Here is a 25,286-nt window from a genome sequence, read left to right as displayed (position 1 = left end):
TCACAGATTCTGGGTTGGTCCAGTGGCAGTTTATCCAAAACTCTGTGGTTTTTCCACAGTTACATTAATGAATCACGTAAAACATTGGTCATGTTGTCACTTTACTTTTTTGTGAGCTATCACGGTGCATAGCTGCTGAAGTATCTTTGCTGTTTCAGCACTCGAACAGACTCTCTCAGTAAAACATGATGAATGAATGAATGAATGAACATGAATGAATGAAAAGGGTTCATTTCTGAAGAAGTTGTTAAATTCTAACTTCAATCAGCTGTAATGTTGGTAATTGATCAGATGTGTAAAATTTTGAAATTGTATTTCACGTAAGTAATCGACATGCCATTATTGGATATTAGGTGGTGGCTTAAAATGCAGTGTTCTACTTGGATTGGATTTCTGTTTGTCTGTTTACATTGAATCTTGCCAGAGGTGGTGTGATACAGTCTGCTGGGTGTGACAGGGGTTAATGATGTCACCCTGTCAATGGTCACGGGTGGCCAGGTGACATTGCTGAGGTTAAAGGTGATAGTCCTTGAAGAGGCCGGATGTGCGCGTTTGGTTCAAAACAGTCACTGCAGCCTGGTAGATACTGACGCGCTGGCACACCTGTGAGCAGGACAGCCACTCACCTCTCTTAAGATCTTGTTTTGTAGAGCTTGTCCAGCTGAAACTCGGAGTTCTCTGACTAAACACACCTTACTTATTGCTAGAAGTAGACCCTCAGAATGATTTCTTATGCCCAAGATATGTGGATTAATGTGGTCAAAGAAAAAAATGGTAAAGACCTAGATATGTTATGTTATACATATTTTATATGAAGGGTGGTCATTCTAGATCATCGAAAATATAACATTGGTTGGAGTTATTTCACACTTTTTTGTTAAATACATATTCCATATGTGTTCATTCATAGTTTTGATGCATTGAGCGACAATCTACAATGTAAATTATCATGGACATGAATATATATACATGACCTATATATGATATGTATATATATACATACATATATATATGTATATATATATATATATATATATATATATATATATATATATATATATATATATATATATATATATATATATATATATATATTCATTTATATTGTGTTTAAGTCAGATTTTCTTTTTCTTTTTCATGTGGATCCACTGATGCCCATCCAGATTCCCAAATGTGAAAAGCTGCCACTGCCTGCCTGGGCTGCCTTTACTTCCAGCCCATTAAGATGCTTCTTACCTATGTGGGTGCCATAACGGAAGCCATTACTCTCATGCCATGTGTTTCATTCTAATGGGACATTAGTATGCTCGCCATGGTGCCCGCGGTATTCAACTCCATCCCCTTCATAGTAGTCTGCAGCCCCCCATAACGCCCCCCCACCCCCGCCCCACCCCACACACCACACACACACACACACACACACTCACCACCCCCTACCTTTTGACCAATGCCAGCTCACATCTTCTCCCAACTGATTTCACTTTGTCCACACCTCTACCTTTCTTCCCTCCCTTTTTTTCTCCCCCTCCCTCTCTCCTCCTCACGCTTGAAGACGGTGAATTAGCTCCAGCCTTCAACAGGGATATGGTTGTAATGAAGCCTTTGTGTTTGTACTCTGAGCCGGCGCCTTTTCGAAATTAAATTGGATGTTCTCTCTCCGCTCGGCTCCTTTTACCTTCTAGCTCCCAACACGGGCCGTCCTTTCTCCATTATCTCCCACATGTCTCACCACAATGCCCCACATTGTGCGCTTCAGTGTGCCGGCATGTTGTTTTTGAATGCATGCAAGCGCTCTAAGTAGCAGGTCGAAAAGTTCTTGCGCCTGGTTCATTATATGCTGCACGTAAATTGATGAAGACTGTGCCTGATTGTTTCTGTCGGCAGGGCCCTTGTGACTGTCAAACCATTGTTTTGGTGCTATACTGTGTAGAGAAATCTATGCCCAAATATCTTTTGACGCTGACTTACCATCATTTGTCATCTGTGACAGCCTGGTGACGAAATCCTTGTGGCCGTTAGAGAAAACATTTTGTTGTGAGTCACATCTGTCTGTAATCTGTTTTGAGAGCTGGGAGGGGAAAAAAAATAACTGCTGCAAAAATCCTGTGGATTTATGATGTATTTTCTTTATTTGCCATCTGGATTAAGTATAAAATTAGTTTTCCTACCTTGAAATTAAAATTTCATGCTGCTGGCCAGGCGACTCGTGTTACATTTCCTGTACCGGGCCAGCCGGGCAGGCTGCGTCAGAGGCAAGAGTGCCATTCTCCCTGTGACAAATCACTGAATCATAAAAACAGTTTTGAAATGAAAATAAGTATTTTATGGATGAAAACTAGTCATGATTTAATGCACCACTGCTGAGGGGGGGAAGCCGAAAAAGTTTTTTTGCGTATTTTCGAAAAAGTGCTGGGATATTTATATCTTGCACCTTTACATAATGCAGTTCAACACTCCAGGGATTCCACCAAGACAAGTACTGAGCTGATCTTTGCAGGGATGTCATGGTAATAGCCATGCTCGCTGGCTGGGTCTTATCTTGTTGACGTTCGACTAATGATGTTGACTCTGTGTATCCTTGTAGGTCTACTGGAGAACTAGCAAGTCACATCCAGTGTTTGTTTGTTTCTGTAGAATGAATGTGAGCAAAGTTTGGCTTTTCGTCTATGTCATGTCCCCTTTTGTTCTAAGTTGTCACGAAAAGTTATCATGACAAGTGGTGGCGGTATGGGAAATACCAAGTTGACCTTATATACAGTATTTACATGTTGACCATTAGATGTTGCTTTTGCTTGGTCAGCCGCACCATACCTGCTGGTATGGATGATAAAACCCTATCCTAGCAGGGGGAAAGTTAAGTCTGATGGAAGTCTGATGGGCTGCAGGCTTGTTGCAGGGTTGCAGTCATCACATACAGTGTAATAAGTGGATGTACATGATGTAAACTGGTGTGGTTTGATATTCTTGGCTAAGTTGCAGCATCAAGGCAGCAGCCTTCATTGTCCACACTGGCTGCTTGGAGATGTACAGATAGTCAGCCTTGCACATTCTAAGTCTGTTTGAACACTTCATGTTCAGGTCATGTGTTTTTACATTACCGACACGCCAACTAAAGCAGTGAGACAAAAACTTGCACATTTTTGGATGGGCTGCCGTTTTCCGTATTCTTCCACTGAAATGAGCCATTTGGATATTGCTTGAGTTTCTAGCTAAGAAATCGCCTTTGCAGACTGCATGAGAAGCAAGTAGCCATCTTATGGCTAACGTTTAGCAGTGAACGGCTGCGAACGCTGCTGATTACAATAGAGGAGACAGTTCCAAGGCGGAGCCATGGATGGAGCAGGTAGGGGAGGGGGGATTGAGGGCAAAACAGTCTCTTTAGGCTGAGAAAGAGAAACATTTGTTTTGTAAGGCCTGCACTGTTCAAACAAGGATTTTTTTGATGCAACAAACCTTGTTTATTGCTGGAAGTGGACCACCAAAATCAATTCATGAAATCTAGAAATGGACGTAATAAAGCCCTTTAAGTCCTCTTGCCATACCATATTTGCAGCAATGCTCTATTCTGGTACACGCAGCTTCCCATCCATTTGTCCACACACCTCTTGAAAGACATGCATGCTCCTCTTCACCAAGCTGCCTCTGTCTCCTGTGCTTAACCTTTCAGCTGGACCATTGCTACTCTAGTTGTTGTGTCAAGACGTGACCTTGTCTTGGCCTTGTCTCATTCCCCTTTTATCTTCTTGAGTGGCCATCCTGCTGCAATAAAGGTACATCTCCATCTGTTTGCCTCCCTATACATACCGCCCTTTTCAGTCTACCAATTATAAATGAGGATGGAGGCTCTTCACAAGGTTCATGAATTTCTTTATAGGTTCAGGAGTTCTGAGAGAAACATTTGCATTTTCTATGTTTAAAATAAAATAACAATTTCAAAAATAGATGATGCATATATAAGAAGAACAGGCAGCCGCAATGCATTAGATGTGCCTCTGACAAAGTATTTTGTCTGCCGTCAATACATTTTTGACTCCTTTCCTTTTCATGCCATAACAGCAATACTTTTAGAGGTTATTGACCTCAGCCAACAATTCCATATCAGGTCATCCCTACTTTCAAACTGTAACTTTTGATGTTACATCAATAAGTAATCATTTATTTTTGATATATGTTCATGTTAATATTATTGTTCTTATTACACCATCACCTTAGGTGATAATTTTCTGTAATTACCCAAACAATAATAACATACTCCTCCGACACTGAGCATGTCTCATTTTCTTTTAATATGTTCTCACTTTTTTCTGGAGGCAGAATTAATTCCACTGTCTCATCATAGAAGCCATTGCAAACGTTTTAGTTCTGCTCTAAGATTCTGACAAGGGATCACCGATAAACCAAGGACAAAAATACACTGCGGGCAGATACCCACTTCCTGGATATGTTATAGTTTTAGAGACTTTTTGGGCCATGGAACCTGTGAGAAGCAAAGAAAGACATCAGAGTGGTGTGTGGTCCACTGCACACTTGCTATGATGGCACATGAAACATGGCCTCTTTGTGCGCACGGGAGATGGTGCAAAGAGCAGAACGTAGGTGGTTTTAGGAGGCATCTGTAGTATTGCAGGTACTGTAGCTTCTGGATCATCACAGTAAAGAAAGTGCTCATGGACAAACTCTCAATGCACAACTGTGTCTTCATTCAACTGGTTATATAAGTCCCCAAAGTTCCTTTTAGAGATTGGCTGGACTCTGCCTTTTGGATAGGTTAGCGAGCTAAATGCATCCAGTAGGGGCTTGGAGTAAAGGGGCAGTTGTTGTGGTTTGGATGCCTCCCCTTAGTGGAGTTTTGTGTCCATCCATCTAAGTGAAGACCGTTAGAGGGAGGACCTGCTGGAGGGATTATGTATCCGGCATGATCTGGCAGTGCTTCTGGGACCCCAGGAGGAGTCGGAAATGGTGGCGAGAAAGTGCCTGGAGCATCATCCCAAGTCTGCTGCCACGACAGTTTGCCTCGGATAAGCGGAAATAAATGGATAGATGGATGGATGGACCATTACATTTGTTTTCTCTCCCTTAGTTCCGAGCATTATTTCCACTGAAAGCATCTGTGTGTGAAAAAGGGTAAAGATCCAGGCAAACCTGGTGTGGGGCAGAATTCTCTATGTCATAGACCGTACTGATCCGCTGATTCAGTTTCCTATGGTGAATCCCAGTATTCGGAGAGGTTTCAATTGGCTTGACATATCTTGTGGTCGTCATTAATCTTGTCCACAGTATCCGCTCGGAGGCTGCTGGGAGAATGGTGCATTTTCTTTCAGGGTTCAGGGTAGCTGCTTGAAAACAAATAAACACACAAACAAACAAAAACAGTTGTCGGCACATTTTCAGGAAGACATTGAGCATTAGCAGCGCTTACATAATACAATCTTTTATTCTTCACCGTTGAAGCGCACCCCCCCCCCGCCCCCCCCTCCGACCCCCCCATATCCCCTTATCAAGCCTGTGTCTGCTCCCCCTCTTGCCTAACCCACTTTTGCTTCTGGCTTGCAAATACATGTGTATTCGCTACTCATTTTTTTCACAGGCCTCCGTGTGTCCATGGTTATATATGTGCGCACACACGCACACAAAGCTGTGTGTCACCTCCTATCTTCTCAAACCAAATTCTTGCCACTTTTTATGTCGTGAGTCACAAAGCAGCACTGCATGCCTGTGCATGTTCCAGCTCTCTCAGATTTAGAGCTGAACTAAAGGAAGACCTGAATCAATGTTTTTAGAGGGCTGTCACTTCCATTCGTGTCAGTTATTCTTAGTTACTTCCTCCTCAAAAGAGGGAGGGGGGTAGAAAAGAAAAAAAAGAGCAACAGAGGAGCAGCTTGATACTATGAGGACGACCTGTGAGCGGAGCTTGTAGGTAAAGGTAAGAGGCCTTTGACGTGGCTTTCTGCCGTATTTCCGAGATCAATATGGCGCCATAGGAAGTGCACCGAGAGAATGGAGAGGCCAATAATGAGCGCTGTGAGTCTACAAGCTCTGTGGAATTAAACGCATTGCTCACCTGCAGCAGACGCCTCGGCTTGTAGTCATCCTAACGGTGTCCTAATATCAGTGAACGGCACCAAGCTGGAATATTAGATGGGATATCCATACATTAGTATGTAGCAGCGCTTTCCTCAGTGCGCTGCTCTTAAACACATTGTCTATTTTTTATTTCACTAAAGCGTTTACAACAATATAACCCTCAGTCACCCCACGAATATTAAAATGTCAATTCATTATATAAATTGTGTCTTGCCCAGATATTACAGTGTCCTTGGTCTTTTTGAGCTTTGCTATAATACAGCTTTAAGGTCTAAAAAAAAATTGTAAATTGTATTTTTTTTTAATTTTTCATTTCACCTCTGAAATGACTCTTTTGACTCTTTAACAGACTCTCCAGCTGTTACTTTATAAGTTCCCCTTTACCAAACACTGTTTTTTTCTGAGTTCACCACCTGATATGTTTTTAGAAATATATTTCAGAGGGTTAAAAGTACTTCAGTAAACCAGTTTACAGTTCTACGTTGATACCCTCTCATCAACATTGATTGAAAATGCAGATGACTTACATGACTTACATCTGTTTAGCATTTCCACCTTACAACTATGGTTATCAGATGCAATTCATAGCTCCACTGTAACTTAGAATCACTTTTGCATGATCTTTCCCAGGCAGCTAAACATATTTTCAGCCACCTGCGAAAGGCCGCAAGCCTTAAACATAGCCAGTCTTTTCAAGTTTTGATGTTTTTTTCCCCCTGGATAATTATAGATATAGATACAGTCTTTGTTTGGTTGTTGTTGTTGTTGTTGTTGTTGGAGAAAGGTTTCTTTAATAAAGCCTCAAATGAAAATAAATCTCTAAAGATAGGTATTATAAGAGACCTTTAGGTCTCAACATTGTCGGCCTTGTGGAGCGAGGATGTTCTTCCCTCGCTCTCGTTTGCGTCCTTCCTCACAAGCCTTACAGTATTTTCTTTCTGTTGCCTTGCAACCCTTTTCCATCCCTCTTAAGTCCTGTCTCCTTCTATCACTTCCTCCTTCCTCTCTCTCTCTCTCTCTCTCTCTCTCTCTCTCTCTCTCTCTTTCTCTCTCTCCTCCCTCTTTTCGCCCAGATAAGACCAGTAGAGCTTCAGGCTGCTAGGATGGTTAATTGGAACGGGAGAGTCTTTGGGCCTGGCCAGTGAGAATTGTGCTTCTTACCAAAACATCTCCAGGCACCGAGGCAGGCACACGCGTGCTGCTGGGTACACCCACACTCATGCACAAACTTAATCGGCCACATTCCCTCATGCCCCGAGCGAACCTTTTACATTTCACGGATGCAGAGTGGATGAACAGGTAGGGGGTTCTGTCCCCCAATTTTATCGAGGGTAGTGGGGACAAACTATTTTGAGATAAGTAAACTTGTAAATTGTGAATTTGCAGTGTAGGTGTCAAACACTTGATTTAAACACTCGCTGTAGGTACATACAGCTTTTAACAAAACACAAAAGTAGTTAACCTCCATTATTAAAGGTACAGAGGCCGTCGCTACGTTTAGCCCTTAACGTGAAGTAATTAACGTGAAAAAGGCCTAATTCTGCTTTAGCACAAGACATGAAATACGCACTGTGCGCCTTTGCCACAACCATATTTTCAAAGGGCTTACGCCTCTTTGAGTTTGATGGTAGATGGAGCTGAAATAAATGTAGAATGATGACAAATGGCTGGATAAACCGAGTTGGGGGAATTTGAGGAGAGTGGTGAAAAATAAAGGCGTGAGGAGGAGGGCGATGTCAGGCAGGAAGGAAAAGGGAGGATGGAAGGACAAGTGAAAGAGGTGTTTAGAGGCTGGATGAGCAGGCAGCCATACGCTAATCTCGCAGAGTGTGTGCAGAAACTGTCAGTCTTTCTCTCCTCCGTCTTGTGACATGATGGGCGTATTACACAGCTGTGTGATGAGCCCGGCTGATGGCAAGCAGATCTGATGCTGCCGTCGTGTAAAGGATGATGTGTGTCTGTGCGTGTGAGAGTACGTGTTGCTGCTTGATTGCATCCCAAGTAGCACTGAAGGCTGAGTGCCACTGACGTCCTCTGTCTGTTTTAATATATTTGCACATATATATGATTTTTTTTTCATGCTTTGTTCTCTGTCCTCTCTACGTTTTAGTGTTGACTTAATTAGGGATGAATAAAGTGACTCTTTTTTGTGTTGTGCTATTGCCGTAATCTCTATAATCACATCAGTAGGTATATTCCCTTTACGTATCAGTAATTGCTGTTTTGAGATCTGGAGATGAAAGCTGGTGAACGGCACAGGTCTCCCTCAAAACTCATCAAATAACTCTTGTGGACAAGTTTTAAAGTTAGAGGTTGAAGTCCCAGTGATTGTCAAATCCCAAAGGATGGGAAATTTGTCCTCTGCATTTGACCCATTATCCCCTGAGGGAGCAATGGGCAGCAGAGGTGCTGCACCCAGGAATCATTGGATGATCTAACCCCCCAAGTCCAACCCTGAATACTGATTGCCAAGCAGGGCGGCAATGGCTGCCATTTTTTTTTTTACAGTCTTTGGTATGACTGGGGATTGAACCCTCAACCTACTAGTCTCAGGCCAGACACTCTGCCCCTCTACCACTGAGCTGGTTTTGACCTGCATTTTCAGCACACTATGTAATTATAATGTAACATTATGAGACAGAGTTTCTGTAGCCTGAGCAACATTCCAGTATGGTTGGGCAGGCAAGACATCAACACATTTGTCGGGAAGAAGCTGACATCTGATCATGGCGGCATGGCTTCTTTACTAACCAAGATCCAGAATGTTATGTATGCAAGCCAGAATACAGAAAGAGAAAGTGAAACTTGACAGCTTCATTTATTCTGCTTATTACCACAACCTTTTGCATCCATTCATCCATTTTCAATTCCTGCTTCTTCCCAAGCTCAGGGTCACGGGGGTCTGCTGGAGCCTCTCCCAGCTGTCATAGGGCAAAGGCAGTATGACATCCTGGACAAGTCGTCAGTTCAGCCTTTTTTTTTATTTAGTTATTTACCTCTTCATTTACTTCATATGTCGTAATGTTAAACATATTATTATCCTTTCATAGTGTGGTGAACGAGCAGGTCTCACCTTGTCAACAGCGTTTTGGAGTTGTGTGATTTTGCGCTTGATGAGTTTTCAGGTTCACCTCTAGTTCCCTGGCAGTGTGTGATTTAGCGCAACACTACCCACCAGACAATCAGGCTGCCATATAGAAGAGAGCTGCAATCAAGTCCAGTAGGAGTGCATTTTGGGAAACGGCTGATCATTTTCACCCTCAATTAAGTATTATACCCTATTTACTAATTCAACACAAAATAAATAATTTAATAAATATTGCATATTCCGTTTGCAGAGCCGTTCCGTTAATGCCTCATAACTCACCCTGTCAAGGTGTCACTGCAGAAAGAGCACCACCAAGTCCCGCTGAAGCCATTATTCATCTGACTGCTAACAGCAAGGCTAAAGCCCTTGATCTGTGTCATTAGCATCTTCTCATCAGGGCTAAAGGCAGTTAGCGCTAACAGCCAGAGTCCGTAACTGGCGGCTTACAGCTGACGAGACTGATCAAAGGCTTCATGTAGAATATGAAGAGGCCTCACCTCTGTGTCAGCTCACATGGCTCACATCACCCCTAACAAGGCAGCTCCTTGCAGCTCAGCTCTCTCAATACTGAATATTTTATTTATTCTAAAGGTGTGCTGTCCTTTGTGTGTGTATTTTTAGTCTCCGCAATCCTCCCTTCCCCCAAATCCCCGAGTCATAAATCTGCCTTTCTGTCTCTTCACTGTTTTCCAGTGATGCCAGGGCAGTCAGAAAAATGTCCCCTTGAGCAGAATTGACAGACGGATAGAAGATTGATTACACCAACAATGAATGGATACATGAATAAATAGTGCCATTTAAACATAGCTGCATCGTTCTGAACAAGTTTCTTGCTTAAGAAATAATGACCAAAACAAACACAAAAACATATGAGTAACTGTTTTTTTCCCAGGATTTTTGTCATGTCTAATTTGAAGCACTGTTACGAGCCTTGTCTCGCATTTTACTTGGCAACTCTGCTTCCCCACCGTGTGTTTTTTTTCTTTTCTTCTGAAATCCTTGTTCTTGACCGAAAATATCAAAAGTGGCTCAGCACGTCTCTCTGGTTAATTAAAGCTCAGCAGAGGCAGCAGCAGCATGCTGTTGGATTGTCCACTGCTGAGCTTCTCATGGCTCAAGAGCTAAGGATGCCTCCATGTGTGTGTGTGCGCACGCATCAGCTGACAATATGTAACATATGCTCATTGACTAACACGTTAGTCCCTGATTCAGTGAAGGTATCGACTCCTGAGAAGTTGGAGCTTCACTGCCAACATTCTCCATGCGATGATGCGTAGGGAAGTGGGTCAGCTGGGGCTCACGCGGCTGCACATGCTATCCTGAGGGCTACAGAGCTTCACTTGGGCAAGGAGTCGGGGCATGGTGAAAGATGTTTTCCAGCTCCGCTATAGCTCGGAGGGATGTGGTTCCCCCTCAGTGAAAGGATGAGGGGCAGATAGCTTCCATGTAAACTCTTTGAGGAAGAAGGGGCAAACATGCTGTTTTTGAATTTAAATGGGCTGGAAGCTGAATCCCACGGGTCTTTGTGCAGCAGTTCTACTGCCAAGTTTTGTAGAGGGCAAACTGTGGACTTCAACTGTGACAAAACTTCTAATCTGAAACGTGTCCATAAATAAAAACCCGCAAATACTGGTGTGGCAGCATACTGTGTTGATACAGACAACAGTGCAGCGGACAACAGAGCAGTGGACACCTCACTAAGAAAACCATGTCCTCTACGTCAGGGTGACCAAACGGCCTATTTTCACAGGACAGGCATCCTGATTTATTTTTACAAAGTGATAAAACAATAATAATAAAAAAATCCATCCATACAATATATTTCAAATATATTGAAATCTTTGAGTCAATTCTCACGGCCATTTGAGTTTCTCAATGCCGGTCCAAGTGTCCTGGTTTTCTGTAATCAAAATATGATCACGCTACTCCACATAAATACACACATGACTTTAGTCCTGTCTGGAGGCATGAAACGGATCCTCACTGTCATTGGACATTAACTGAACCATTAGTCCACAATACATCAATATCTCCGTTAAAAAAGCAGAAATGTGCAGAAGGAGCACATTCAACATGGCAAGCCATCACAATCATGGCCGTTTGAATGGGACAGGAAAAGCTGCCTCTGTCTGGATTGTTCAAGTGTCCCTAAGAAGACAGAAATAACTCCATGAATATTCAGTGTGGCCAGAGAATGTTCCAAATCATTTTAGCCATAAGGGAAACAGATTTGATGAAAAGAATGGTTGATGAAACAAGACTAAGCTCTCCAGTTTTTTCTTCAAATGCAAATAGTTTTGTCCTGTGCTAAGGGTATTTATCATTGTGTATTTGGTGGTACAATTACAATGGCGAAAAAACAACAACATTATCCTTCCTTTGGCGGGGTCACATGTTGACAGCTGGCAATTGTTGCAAAAGAATGATGTTTTGTATACTGTCTGCATATTAGTAAGACTCAGTAGGATACACATTTTTTTGTATGTCAGGATGCCTTTTGTCTCTGAAAAGTAGCAGATTCATTGTCACCACTGCTTTGAATGAACCCTGTGGATCAAGCAGTTCAATGTGCTTTTTTTTTGCTCAGTGTAGGAAGATAAGATACATATGCACAATAATTTAGATCTGTCATCCAAGGACCTTAAAAAAAAAGATAAAAAATAAAGCCAAGACTATAAATGTCTGGCCCATGTCATCTCAATTCATTCTGTCTGCTGACAATCCATCAACATGTGCACTGCTGTCACCCAACTGCGATGTCATATTTTGTCTGCATAAAATTGATATCTCTATTAAGTTTAAAAACAATCTCTTGTCTTTTTTTTTTTTTGCCCATGCCTCTTTATGTTTGTGCTTAACATTTACATACTTAATTTAGTGGTAAACGCACTAAAATTTGGTTTGCATTTCTTTTCCCCCTGGCAATCATTTAACATGTACTGACCTATGGGCTTATAATGTCTGGTGGCATGATGGTGTGCAGCGTGCTTTAGATTTCATTCTGTGATGAAACATTGTCTTGCCAATGTGAACCTCATCCTCAGAAAACAATATAATATACTCAGTTTTTCCAACTGGTGTCATTTCATACGTCCCATTGGTGTCCACAATTTCCGACTACATGTATGGCCAAAGCCTCTTCGTATCGATGTGGTGCTATTACTGACACCAGTTTCAAGCCAGGAAGACAACATGCTGTCATGAGTTTTTGCACATACTGCTTTGACTGCAGGTCATTTGCGATGAAAATCAGTCTCCACTCAGGAAATAATGACCAGAAATTAGGTTGAGGCCACAGGGTCAAGACCTGCAATTTATCCAGCTATTGGCTCTGCAGAAATGTTCTCTCAATCACATTTGATTTTAATTGAGTGTTAAACGTGCATGTCCATTGTGTGTAATAATCATATGCCAAATGCATAATTCATTGCATACATCATATTGCTTTACACTCTGTTGCTGAAATTACATAGATCATCACTGTGTTATTGCGTCATTTGAACTGAGATGTCCAGGTTCATGCAAATCAAAGTATTGCTTGTGCTATTGTACTAATAGTGGCTAATCAAAAAGTCACATATGTGATTGCGTGGAGCTTACTGTTGCCTTTCTATGTCCTGCTTTCTTCCAGGTCCCCTCCTGCAACAGTGATGATAGGACGCGCACCTGCATGAGGTTCCACCTGCACTTTTACTGGGGAGTTCCAGTGAGCGCAGAAACCATGGGCACGCCTCACACTTGAGAAGACACCAGCAAGTTCTGCTGCTCCCCGACCACTCTTTTGCTCTTGTGCTAATTTTCTTAAGCCTGCACACTCCTTAAAGAGAGATTGCTTTTAGAAGATAACTCTTCCCTCCAGCTTTTGGTAGCGGTTTAAATTTCCTGGAAAAAAAGAAGACGACAGAACGAAAAGAACTGAGATTCTGGATTCTACAGACGGAAATTCTTTTTTATTCGGTCCAGGACAGACCCAGACTCTTTTGAAGAAACAACAGTGTTGTAATTATCATACTCTCCTCCTCCTTTTCTCCATTACTATTTTTCATTCCTTTCCTCCTGAGTCCCAGAGGCACCAACCGATGGAGAGACGAAGGAGAGAGTCAGGATAAGGACAAGTATTAGAGCACCAGAGAGGAGAGGGAAATAAAAGAAAGCAGCTGCTTTGTCAGGAATATTGGAGTCAGTCCTCTGTAAGGGATACTCTGCACAGTGAGACAAATATCTTCCACTGACGTAAGAGAGAGAGAGAGAGAGGGAAAAAAAAAAAAGAGTCCGCAACAGAAAAGCTTGTTTTTACGCCTGTGGTCAATTAGACATTTGGAGCAGCGAGTAGATGAGGGGCAAGGTGGGACCTTTGAGCATGACAGGGGTGCTGAGGTTACTGTGTTGGCCCCTGTGGCCCCTGGCCCTGCTCAGCCTGCTCAGCACGGTGCAGATGCTGGAGTTTGGCGGGGCGCCGGGCCAGTGGGCGCGGTACGGACGCTGGGAGGCCGGATCGGTGGGCGAGCTGAGCTTCAGCCTCAAGACCAACATCAGCAAAGCCCTGGTGCTCTATCTGGACGACGGCGGCAACTGCGACTTCCTGGAGCTGCTGATCGCCACCGGGCGCCTGCAGCTGCGCTTCGCCATCCACTGCGCCGAGCCGGCCACCCTGCACATGGAGACGCGGGTGAACGACGACCGCTGGCACATGGTGTTGCTCACCCGCAACTTTCGAGAGACCCTGCTGATGGTCGACGGCGAGACTAAAGTGGCCGAGGTCAAATCCAAGAGGCGGGAGATGGCCGTCGTCAGCGACCTGTTCGTGGGCGGGATCCCGCCCGACGTGCGCCTCTCGGCGCTGACGTCCAGCACGGTGAAGTACGAGCCTCCCTTCCAGGGTCTGATCTCCAATCTGAAGGTGGGAGAGATCCCCCCCACTCTGCTCAACAGCCAGGGCATCCAGAGTGACTTGGAGTACCTTTGCACCAAACAAAATCCCTGCTTCAACGGAGGATTTTGCTCGATTCAGTACGGAGAGGTTCACTGCGACTGCACCCACACCCGCTTCAAGGGCAAGTACTGCAAGGAAGGTAAGGAGCAATTACACACGACACGCTCTGGTCTTATCTCATTGGAATTTTTAGCTCGCAGCTCGCTCGGCATCCTTGCAATTGGTCCGACAAGGCGGTTCTAAAATGTGTTGCGTGCCTGTGTTTTTTTTGCGGTTATTGATCCTTTATTCTACAGTGAGTCATTGTTGAGTAACAAAAACCTATAGAGCTCCAGAGAGACAACACTTTTGTGTGCAGCCTCTTCAGCTCTCCAATAAAGTTAAAGCTTTTTCTAGTCTTTCGTCTTGTTTTGGATGGGATTGAAACAAAGGAGGTGCAAGTTCCCCGAGGGTGGAGCAAGCCACTCGGTATTAGTGACCTTTGTGACATCACAAAGGGTTGAGTATAGGATGGGCTTTTCCTGTTCCTGCCGATACAGACACAAAATATTGTTTGAAAACATTTAGAAATTCAGGCTTTTGCAAAATGTTGGCCTTTTTCACATTCAGGTTTTGTGGCTGTGGTCTGTTTAGAGCTTGAGTTTGATTTCGTACAAAGCATTTGTCAGTCGGAGGTGAAAAATGATGGGCCAGGGCAGCTAGTTAGCAAAAGCCTCAGGTTTGCCAATATCTGGGCACCACATGGCGCTACTTTCTTGTTTTCGTTTGACGTTTGAGACCTGAGACTTGTAAACAAAATACCACTGCCGGCTGTCAGACTCTGACCTTTGTTACACTCCCGGCTCTTACGCTGCTTTCCTGATCCTTTTTTTTTTCCATTCTTTATTTTTTTTCCCCTCTTTCACATGAATCAATCTCTGATTTTATTTTCTATATCCTTTACCGAGCTTGTAGCTTCTCTTTCCCGTTTCATCTCCCTTGAGTTTGGTACCTCACCCCACTTATCTCTCTCCACCTTTACCCACTGTCAGTCTTGAACGCAGCCCGCCTCTCCTCCCCCTGCTCTGCTCTCTCATCCCCAGCTGCGCTGCCTTCTTGTGAACTGCCTCACTCACTATGCTGTCGTCAGATGCTCCTTGTTATGTTGTGATAATTCATAGATGGAGGGTAAAAACTTCAACTTGTACAATCTCCAGGTTTTACCAATGTAATATTTAGACATTATATTTAATTTCACTGCCCTCATCAATCAATACACTGCCGTAGCTTAATCAGTTCACTTTATGATTAAAGGACTTGTAATTGCCAAGTCCTCAAAAGGTAGATAACAAACTTGCCAGTGGTCATGTGTCAATTCTTTGTTGTTTCATGGTTGTGCCAGTTACAGATAAGCTTTGGCAGCTCAATAAAAGAAAACAAAAAAGATTCCAAATAAATCATTCGTTGAGCTGTTTTGCTGCAAAAATACTATTAATAAATCTAAACTGTTAAGACTAAATTCAGCAAGCAGCTACAATTTGGATCAAATACCCAAAGAGTTTGTGATGTAGAGAAAGAAACAGTTTGTGAGAGAAGATGCTGTCCGCCTTGTAATTTCCTCTCCTGTTGAGTTGAACAAAAAGATAGTTCCTCGTTTCTGGTGTCGGAAGTGTTGCTGTTTCGAAAGCCCGCAGCACAGCAGACGATGCCCCCGTTGGACAGCCGAGCAAGGCTGTTTCTCTCCCGCCGCCTCTCTCTTATTTCTCAGCTCCTTTAATTCTTCAAGCCCTTTTCTCGACTCTCTTTGTCTGCCCTGTGTCGGATTGCTCTGTGGCTGCTCGAAGCAGCCACTGCCGCCCGGCTCTCGGCTAAATTGAGAGCAGAATACCAATGCAGTGCTACAGTGACTGCAGGAAACATTTGTCCTTTTGAAATAAGGAGGAAGGGGGGGGGAGACGGAGGGACGGACACAGGGAGAGAGTAAGATAGAGACAGTGAACTCTCTTGGATGTGAGAAGGCGAGCGGAGGGGGAGAGAAAGAGAGACAGAGAGAGGGAGTGAGAGAGAGAGAGAGAGTGAGAGAGAGGAGGGGGGATCTAAGTAATCAACACCAAAAAATGGAGGAAAGAGGAAGAGCAAGAAAGATGGCAAGAGGGTATTGATTTTTCTTTGTGTTAATTTAGTTTCCAAGGTGTTCTTTGGTTTGAGGACTGTTAATCGGGTCATTATCGTGGGCTGCCAGCGCAGCGGTGTATTTATCCCCTTTATCTAACGCGTGGGTGGGAATACAAAAGGCCCTTCTCGCACTTTTACCTCGATCTCAGGTACCGCTGGTCTCTGGACTGACAAACGAACACCTCTTTTGAAGCCTGAAGGTAAAAAACCATGCGAGAGGGGGTGGCATTTTTTGAATTGTGCTTGACACTTGAGAAAGTATCGGGTCATTACAGTCCTGGCGAACATTCACAGTAATAAACTGGTGCTCTTGGCAAATATTGTTTATAACATGCCACTCTTTTCCCCATGTTATTGATGATAGCAAGTTCGAACAATTTAAGACAGCATTATGGTTGTATATGTTTCTATTGTGTGCTAGACTTTCATATCCGTTGAACATGAAGAACTCACCAAGATACATGGAACTGTTACTGTTTTTAAATGGGTTCTAAAGATATGATAATCACTTCTTCTTCCTACTTACTTCTCATGATAATGTGTAAAACACGTCCGTATAGAGGTTGAATAGATACATTGAGATGCCTTATACATTTTAGCTCAAAAAGTTTTAACATATAACTTCACTGCTGTATCTTTGCTGTATTTCCAGCATAAGGTTTTAAATTATTATGTGCATTTTCCTCAATAAGCACAGTAGGAAAAGTGTGGCATGTCTCCACAAGCAACTGCCATGCAACAATGATATGTTCCGCTTCCATTATTTTTTATTTTGAAGGAGCTACAGAAGAAAGTCTTTTTCCCATTAGGGATTGTAATTAAATAGGCTCAGTGCCTCAGCAGGCCATTGTTTTTATAATTGATGCTGACCCAGGGATTTGTTCTTTGTTGACCCATTAATAGCAGGCCGAGGCTGCCATGGGCTCTCAAGTCAGGGTAATTAGAGGTTAAATTAATTTCTGAAAATGACTGCTTTGATATTGATACGTTACATAAGAAAGTAGGAACGTTCTTGACATGAGAGTGGCTTGAAAGCGAGTGTGAATAAGTGCAATGTTGATTTCTTTTTCTTTGAATACAGTTGGTTGTTTTCTCAAAGGCTCAATGCAGTTGGACATGGCACATGCATTTCTTAGTTATTATTAATTGTTATGACAAAAAAAACAGCCAATATTTTACATATCATGACTTTACCGGAGTGGGAATATATGCATATATTATCCACAAATGTCGAATGCATTTGGTCTTTCTATTTTACGATGTCAGATGGTGTATGCATTTAGAACACACACAGCAGCAGCGTATTCTGTTTTCCATCCTTCCTTTACTAACCGGACAGTTTCACCCATCCACACGCTATGTATAAATTAATACCATTTGATACCCTTATTTCAGAGCTCCCCATGTCAGCATTATGCCTGCCATGGCATAGGACTTCTTCTCCTATTTCTGCCTTGATGTACAGGTTCATTTCATCAACATCAGTGATTTTACTACTCTTAAAAAGATGTGTTCACGCAGCACCACGTCATGTAACTGAAAGATGTGGAAAAAAAAGATTTCCATATTTTTTTTTTGTGTGTACTTTTTCTGCATACCTGTTCAACCCTGCAAATAAGAGCCTCCGCTGTGGCTGCAGATTAGAAGGAAGGGAGTCCTGTAAACTGGATGGCACTACTGCACTCAAGGACTCAGCGCATTGGCATCAAAGACACATTGCCCCTTGATACAGCTCCCATAAATGTTTCAACATAATGATGCCATGTTACGAGACAGGCCAGAGTGATTTGGGTCTAGGAGGACATGTGAGTCATAAACAAGAAGAAGGTCTCAAGGTTTGCTTTTTTTTCTGAGCAGTGAACTCCTGATTCCACATAATTCAAATTAGAATTGTCACATTACTTTCATTGCAGAACAAGTTGTACAGTGCAACATTTTTTTTTCTTGCAATGTAAAAGCTGAGTTTAAGAGCAGCATAGATCAGTAGAATTAAATTTAATCTGTAAATATATGATGGAGGAACATGAATCTCTTCATTGCTGCATGTATTCCAGCTGCTTGGCTTTCCCTGTAGCAATATTGTCTCAAGTCTTTTGTGTAATGAGCACTGCAGACAGGATTTTTTTTTGTGGTGATTTTGGGGGAGGAGTAGTTGGAGAGCCGGACTTGGGGACAGAGCAGAGGACATCGTAGAGAGTCATACATCATGCTGATAATTGCTTCAATTCACCCCTGGCGAGCAAAGGGGGGGAGGTGGCGTAAGTTGGGGCAGACTATGTGGTAATTGAAGCCCCAATTAACTTGCCCTGTCCTGTATACATAAATAAGTATGGCGCTAATGAGGGGTTGTTTGCTGTAAAGGGGATCTGATGTGGTTGCTTAGATAACATTATCAGCAATATGTCTGCTTGACAGAGCAGACACCATGTTTTCATTCCTTCACCAAACAACTGATAACATCTAATGAAGCCTTCCATACTTCAAATCTTAATTTCATCTGATAGCGCAGAGTTTGTTGGTGTTTATGCAAACTGCTTGGTAACTGTCCCTCTGTGTATGTGCACAGCTGGGATTGGTTCTCTCTAAAGGAAGTGTTATTCCAACTCCAAATCCATTTTTTGTTTTTTTTGCCCCTCATTTTCCTCATCTTCCTCAAGCTCTATTCCAAAGGCAGTTCCCTGTCATCAGTTTTACGTTGGTCCGGGCAACACGCAGAACAGATGTGGAGACTGTTGAAATATTCAAATGAAATCAAATTATGAGTCTCTTGCTCAAAAACAACGCCGGACCGAACTATCATGTTTTTTGTAAGTAAACCTACAAGCGTATACCATTAAGCCTGTACCAGCAACAAAGAGGCAGTGAGAAAAATAAGGAGAGTTTATTAGCGTACGTTTTGACAGGTAAACACAAATTCAAACAGCTGACTTGTTTCAGTTGTTGGCGAACGTGAGAGGTGCTCTCTCCCTCATAACAACTTTGACAAGCTGCGTCTGCAGTGCAACCTTGGAATTGGTCTCAAAACAAGCTGTGGAATATAAAAAAAAGTAAACAGCAGTGCTTGGGTAAATAAGTATTAAGGATGTGGGACACTATTTGTTATATGTAGGAGGATATGAATATCCAGGATTCTCTGTGTGTATGAGAATGCCATATAACTCCAAGGTGTAAAATGCCTTGTAACTCGGACTGTAAACTCCACCTGAACACAGTGACTGCAGTCTGGCTCTGCACATCAAACCTTTCACACTGCACGGCGCACAAGTGTGTCCACCTGAGAAACCGTTGAACAAGAGAAGATGGTCTACTTCCAAGGGAAAAGAAAATAAACCATCGATGATTTCCAGAATTTTTTAAATCTATTTTATGTTCTCCCTTTTTTTTTCTTTTACTGTAATTTCCCATCGTACTTTAAAAAGCTAGAATGAAAGAAAAAAGTTTGGCTTCTGAATTTTGCTCTTTTCTTGGAATTTTATTATCTCTCTGTATATATTTTTTTCATTTTAAGTCTCTGACTTGAGAGGAATACCATGAATTGACATTCTCTCTCAGTCGCCTGGCTTGTGAAACATTCAAAGGTAGAATTTGGGGGGGGGGAAGAAAACCCAAACAAACAAAAACAGGTAAATGCTGCTTCAGATAAGACTTCCTTGATCCCCTAATCCCTGCCCTTTATTTGCACTATAGGAATACTGTCATGCAGATTGCTCCTCGCAGAAGCGAAAGGGGGCATTACCGGATGAGTGTGCGGATAAGTTACTCGACTCGAAACAGCCTGTGAGAGTTGGGCGAGCACGGAAAACATGTTTGTTTTGACTGGCGCGGCGCAGTGTGGGCCAGGCGGGGAGTCGCTTCCAGGGAGAGTGTCAGACTGATCTTTCCAGCCCAACACCTTCTTAACCCTCTTTTTTTCAGGTGAGTCGTTGAGCGCTTGAAGGTTTCTGCCCGTGTGATCAGCCATCACATGCAATTAAAGTTCGCTCCGCAGCCCCGCTGTCACTCCGCAAGTGGGGGGAAAAAAAAGAAGCGGACGAGACGATACACATCTGAGCCCAGTGTCACTGGCCGCCCGTCTCTGTTAGGCTGAACTAATGTTAGGCTGTCAATGTCAAAGAAAGAAACCCTGAAGCTTTATAAATGAAAGGTCAGTGTGGGATATTTGCTCTCATCGATTCAAGGTAAACAACGTGCGTTTTAATCTGTTTCTGGCGTCCCACTCACGTCCTTCTTTTCATCCTTTCACTTACACTCACTCTTTATCTAAAACACAAATTGTAATTAAAATTGTTTAAAAGCAAAAATATATCATTTCCACAGTATTTATTACTCTAAAGCAGTGAGCCTTTCAATTGCACTGCAGTCAGTGCGCTTTGACGTCATTTTAATTCATACTTTTATTTCTTTAGGTGTATTTGCTTCAAACTACTGCTTTAAATTTTTTTAAAAAATAAATAAAAAATGGGAAAATCAGTGTCTGTCATATAACTGTCTATTATGGAGCATATCAGTGAAATTTCCCCACTGTGTGACCCATAAGGTTTCTCTTATCTTAATCTTAAAATTCATGATGGTAGATCCCTTTCTAGGTTTGACTACCAGCTTTAATGACTTGTGATTCACTGAGGTCCTTGGCTACTTTGACATTGCTGCATCACTCCGTAACAGCTGCGATAATCATAGTTTGGGTTTTGAACAGTTATTGATTATTTCACATTTTGCATAAATAGTCCATTTTTAATAATGGATGAACATCGACGTGCATCTCATTGCTACATGTGCATTACAGCACACCATGGGGCTACATTAGACAGCTTTGCTAATGCAACGGCAAAGCAAATCAATGAGGGATTCTCCGATGGCCTGTTTTTACTCTTTGCTGCATATGGCCAGCGCCCTAATGTACTCATATCGGTGGCTTTGGATTTCATAGCCATAGATTTTTGAGTGCCCTGTGCACGGCTCTATGCAATTAGGCTTGATTTTCTCCCCCACACTCTCTCACCTTCAAGGTCTCGTGACTATTTTTGTAAGCTATTAATTAACAGACACGCCTCTCCAGAGTCTGTAGCCGCCAGGAAAGGTGATATTATCCCTGACACGTTTCGTTGGGTTCAGCTCCAGTGTCTTACCCTGCATCGGGCCCTTTAAAGCCGATTAATGTCGGATCTGCTGCTGGGATATTCTTCTTTTCTGTTTTGAACCTTTTTTCTACTTCAGTTATTATGATAATTTCCCATCATTGTGACGAAAAAAGTTCCCCTTAAAGTTGCAAGAGTAATTTTGCCAGGCTTTTTTTTCCCCTGTGGTTTCTTACTGTTGTACATGGAAAAGTTGGAAAAGCAGTTGCAAGTCCGACTTTGGAATGATCACGACCACAGCTTTTTGTGTCCCCTGTTTTTCTCATGACTCCATACATGTTTGTGCATTGACTCATATATGAGATGACGTTGGTGTATGTGGACAACCGACGACAGCAGGAGGAAAACGGGTATGAAAGCTTGTACGTTTGCGGCTGTCAGCCTGGAAGATGGAAACGCTCCATCTATCCCAGACTACTTTTCAGGATTCCACTCAAATCAAACACTGGCAAGCTATGAAAACTGTAATTCTACTGCGGGCTGCAGTTGCTAATGTCATTAGTGAAATATGAAGCGAATAATGTTCTGACTCCTCCACCTTCAGTGATTAATACATTTATTATCACCTGCCATAAAAACAAGAAAACAAATAAAATGTTATTTTCTTTAAGCCATCACACCGGGCTTTTCTGACAAGACAGAAATTAATTAAGAAAAAACAACAGTAAAATATTTTTTTTTCCTTTCAGGAACACAACTAAAAATCTAAATAAATTCTTATCTTAATCAAGAAATAGAAGGCAGAAATGGCAGATTTGAAAATGATGGTGCATATATATATACACACATATATATATATATATATATATATATATATATATATATATATATATATATATATATATATATATATATATATATATACACATATATATATGTATATATACGTACATATATATGTACACATATATATATATATATATATAAATATATACATCTCAATGCAAATTCTATGATGCCTTCACAAAAGCGCTGTTCTACAGGACATATGTAAAATTACATTGGAGTAAATTTACATACACTGTTTGTTGCCCTTTTTCGATCACATTAGTTTGCTAACAAAAACAATTTTCCACTATCATTGCCCTTCACAGTTGTGTGCATTTTCAGATCATTAAAAGGAGAAAAAGTCTTTATTGTGGCCATGCTTGACAGGTGAGTCACTGTCAACACCACCTGGGACTACATAGGATCGGATGCAGGAGAGCAATGGGAGAGAGTAGACCAGTGATGTCTTAATGAGGGTGAATAAAGAGAAAACTTTCAGGGGGTTTTAAACATTTAGTGGGGCGCTGGACGTAATGATGACTCCCCTGGATGAGACAATGCACGCTCTCGTGCCACTGAAGATCTGAGTGGAAACGGCACAGCATGTCGCAAAGCCGCTCCTAAAGCCTGAATTTCCTGAATGTTCGCTCGTCCAAAAAACGGAATAATATTGGCTGAGTGACACAGCAAATGTAAATCACAGAATGCTATAAATCACAGGAAAAAGATCCAACCAGAAAATGCTGTTTACATGGCTGGTGTGACATCTTGTCTCTTGCAGTGTGCATGTAAATGTCCTGAAAGGGGATTCCATGCTGTATTATAAAAGTCCTGTGAGCGAGGCACATCTTTAATTAGCTCTTCTAACAGACAGGACCACCTAATAAGCTAATATAACCTTGATACCTCTAAATTACGAGGATGTTATCCCTCATTGCTGATGCGCTGTGATGTTGTAATTCCGTCACTTGTGCCTTTGGCTAGTCAGACCCTCGCCGCCTCCTGCTGCTGCTCAAAGACATCAAGCACAAAACCTCTACTTTTATATGTTGATTTTTTACTTCTTTATGTTTTTTTTTTTTTTTTACTTCTAATTTGTTTGAACGTTGTTGTTTTTTTTAAAGGAAAACTTTCAAAACGCCTCAAATTGAGATTTGAGTTGCGCCTGTGTACTATGTCAACTGTAGCTGCCTTGACACTCACAAAGACAGTGTGAAAGAGGAGTTTTCAGCTGGGGCGTGCTGTCAGCTGGTAAAATGAATGATAAATGAGCGGATTTTCCACACTGGTCAACTGATGGGATGACTCAGAGCAACATTATAGATGCTTGTCCCAGTCAGAAGGTTGAGACAAGAAAATGAAGGAAGCTGCACAAAAAAATCCACGCAAAGTGGCACTTTTGTAACTCGTGATTTTCTTTTTTCTCTCTCGTAAAGAACATTCAGATGTATGAGGCATGTGTGTCTCAGTTGATGCAAGATGGCAATGCTGAGATTTTTCTTTTCCTTTTTTTTAATGCATGGCTTCTCTGCATCTCAAAAGCAGAAGGACAGATGGTTAGGAAATATCCACAAGAAAGGAACAACAGCAAGAGGATCTCACTGTGTGTGCCAACTTTCATTCTCTGCACCTCTTGTCCTCTCAACGGCATATGAAGCTCATTTTCTTACCTTTTTTTTTAAGCCTTTTGACATGGACCCTAAAAATCATCACACTCATAAGACTTTTTCATAATGAGTGTGATGATGCGGTAATGCTATGCACAGTAATTATTCAGTCTCTCTGGTTTGGGAGCCGTCAGTATGCTTAGCGCCGCATTTATTCACAGCCATCCTTCGCAGCAAAAGGACTTAATCACACATTTCCATAAACACACAAACACATCGACACACATCCTCTGGCGTCACTGTTTGCAAGCCGAGCAGGGAAGGTAAATATTGACTCAAGGTTTTCTCATTTAAGGGCTTTTTGACTATCAGAGCCTGGAAAGGACATAAAGTACATTAATTACAAATGGTGGAGGGCCGGGGGCAGTGTGTTGGTAATAATGGTTGCTCTTTATCTTCTCCTTCCCCCCTTGCCAGGGCCTATTGCCAAGGGATAACTAAGACCTAAGGGTAGAATCAGATTAGGGGTCATCCCGGATGTCAGGGCTTACACAATTTCACTTTGTTGTAAATGCGGAAAACATAGTTCATGTGGAAATAGGGTTAATCTTGTTAAGCCCTGAGTGCACGCCGAGTTTTTTCAATGAGTGCGACGCGCGGTCCTGTTTTCTAATGCCGCTGTTGCCTCTGTGTTCTATTAAGCCATCTCTCTTTCTCTTTCATCTGAGATTTTTTTTTCTTGTTGCATAATTCGCTGGGATGTAACACTATCACTATCACACAATTTAATGGTATCACCGCGGCAGAAAGATTTCAGCGTCATATGGCAATTTTAAATAATAGGACTTTTAGGCAGAGTGGAAGGAAGCAGGAAATACGACCGGGGCATTTCTGCCATTCTATGCAGTTGCAAAAATAGTCGATGCCGCAAAGAGGCTGGCAGTCGGTTCTCGAGTACAGATGCTTCAGCAACTTTTCAATCTGATGTGCGCCAGCATTTGGGTTTTCCCGTCTCAAGGAAAGACAAAGAAGGATTGAAAGGGGGATTGGAATGGACGGACAGACACTGCAGGACTAGACAACACATGTCTGGAATTGTTTTGAATGTACTGCAATGGAATTCCAGTCTTTTAATAGATGCCCCAGGTCTTTTTGTGTGTCTTTTTGATATTGCAATAGGTATTGTTTTCTGGTGTAGCTACTGAGTTACTTCTGCACCATGAGGCTTTTGAGCTTGTCACATCCCTCATCACTGGTAATAAAATGCTCCCCATGATGACTTTTTTTTCCACGTTTGCTGGTTTTCTTTAGGTTTGCCACAAAAAGTTAAAATGTGCCTTGTGTTTGGTATAACATAATGCTATTTTAAAGGCTGCATAGATAGGGAGTACAGAGCAAATGACAAAAACGCAAGTAGAGGCATGAAAGGAGGTAAAACCCAAAGCCAAACAGCCGTTCAGAAGCCTGATCGCGCTTGAAGATGCTATTTCTCTATTGTCAGTGAAGCGGTTCTC

General features: G+C 42.2%; 1 protein-coding gene and 1 long non-coding RNA gene across 9 annotated transcripts in view; both read left to right on the top strand.

Moving 5' to 3' along the window:
• LOC142894229 (uncharacterized) overlaps positions 1-13,068 on the top strand; it is a 53,997-nt gene extending 40,929 nt beyond the window's left edge. The window contains exon 2 of the long non-coding RNA XR_012927794.1: positions 12,804-13,068. This is a non-coding gene — a long non-coding RNA (uncharacterized LOC142894229). The remainder of the gene's footprint in view (positions 1-12,803) is intronic.
• A 354-nt stretch (positions 13,069-13,422) lies between these two features.
• The window catches only part of nrxn2b (neurexin 2b), a 488,522-nt gene continuing 476,658 nt past the window's right edge, over positions 13,423-25,286 (top strand). For all 8 annotated transcript variants that reach the window (XM_076033939.1, XM_076033942.1, XM_076033936.1 and 5 more), the window contains exon 1: positions 13,423-14,244. In XM_076033939.1, the coding sequence (XP_075890054.1) occupies positions 13,506-14,244 (739 nt within the window). In that variant the 5' untranslated portion in view covers positions 13,423-13,505. The remainder of the gene's footprint in view (positions 14,245-25,286) is intronic.

This window comes from Nelusetta ayraudi, unplaced genomic scaffold (genome assembly GCF_046127955.1).
Source record: "Nelusetta ayraudi isolate G7.1 ecotype Tasmania unplaced genomic scaffold, CSIRO-AGI_Nayr_v1 ptg000042l, whole genome shotgun sequence".
NCBI lineage: Eukaryota > Metazoa > Chordata > Actinopteri > Tetraodontiformes > Monacanthidae > Nelusetta > Nelusetta ayraudi.
Note: the sequence above shows the minus strand (reverse complement) of the source record. Positions and strands in the feature narration are given on the sequence as shown.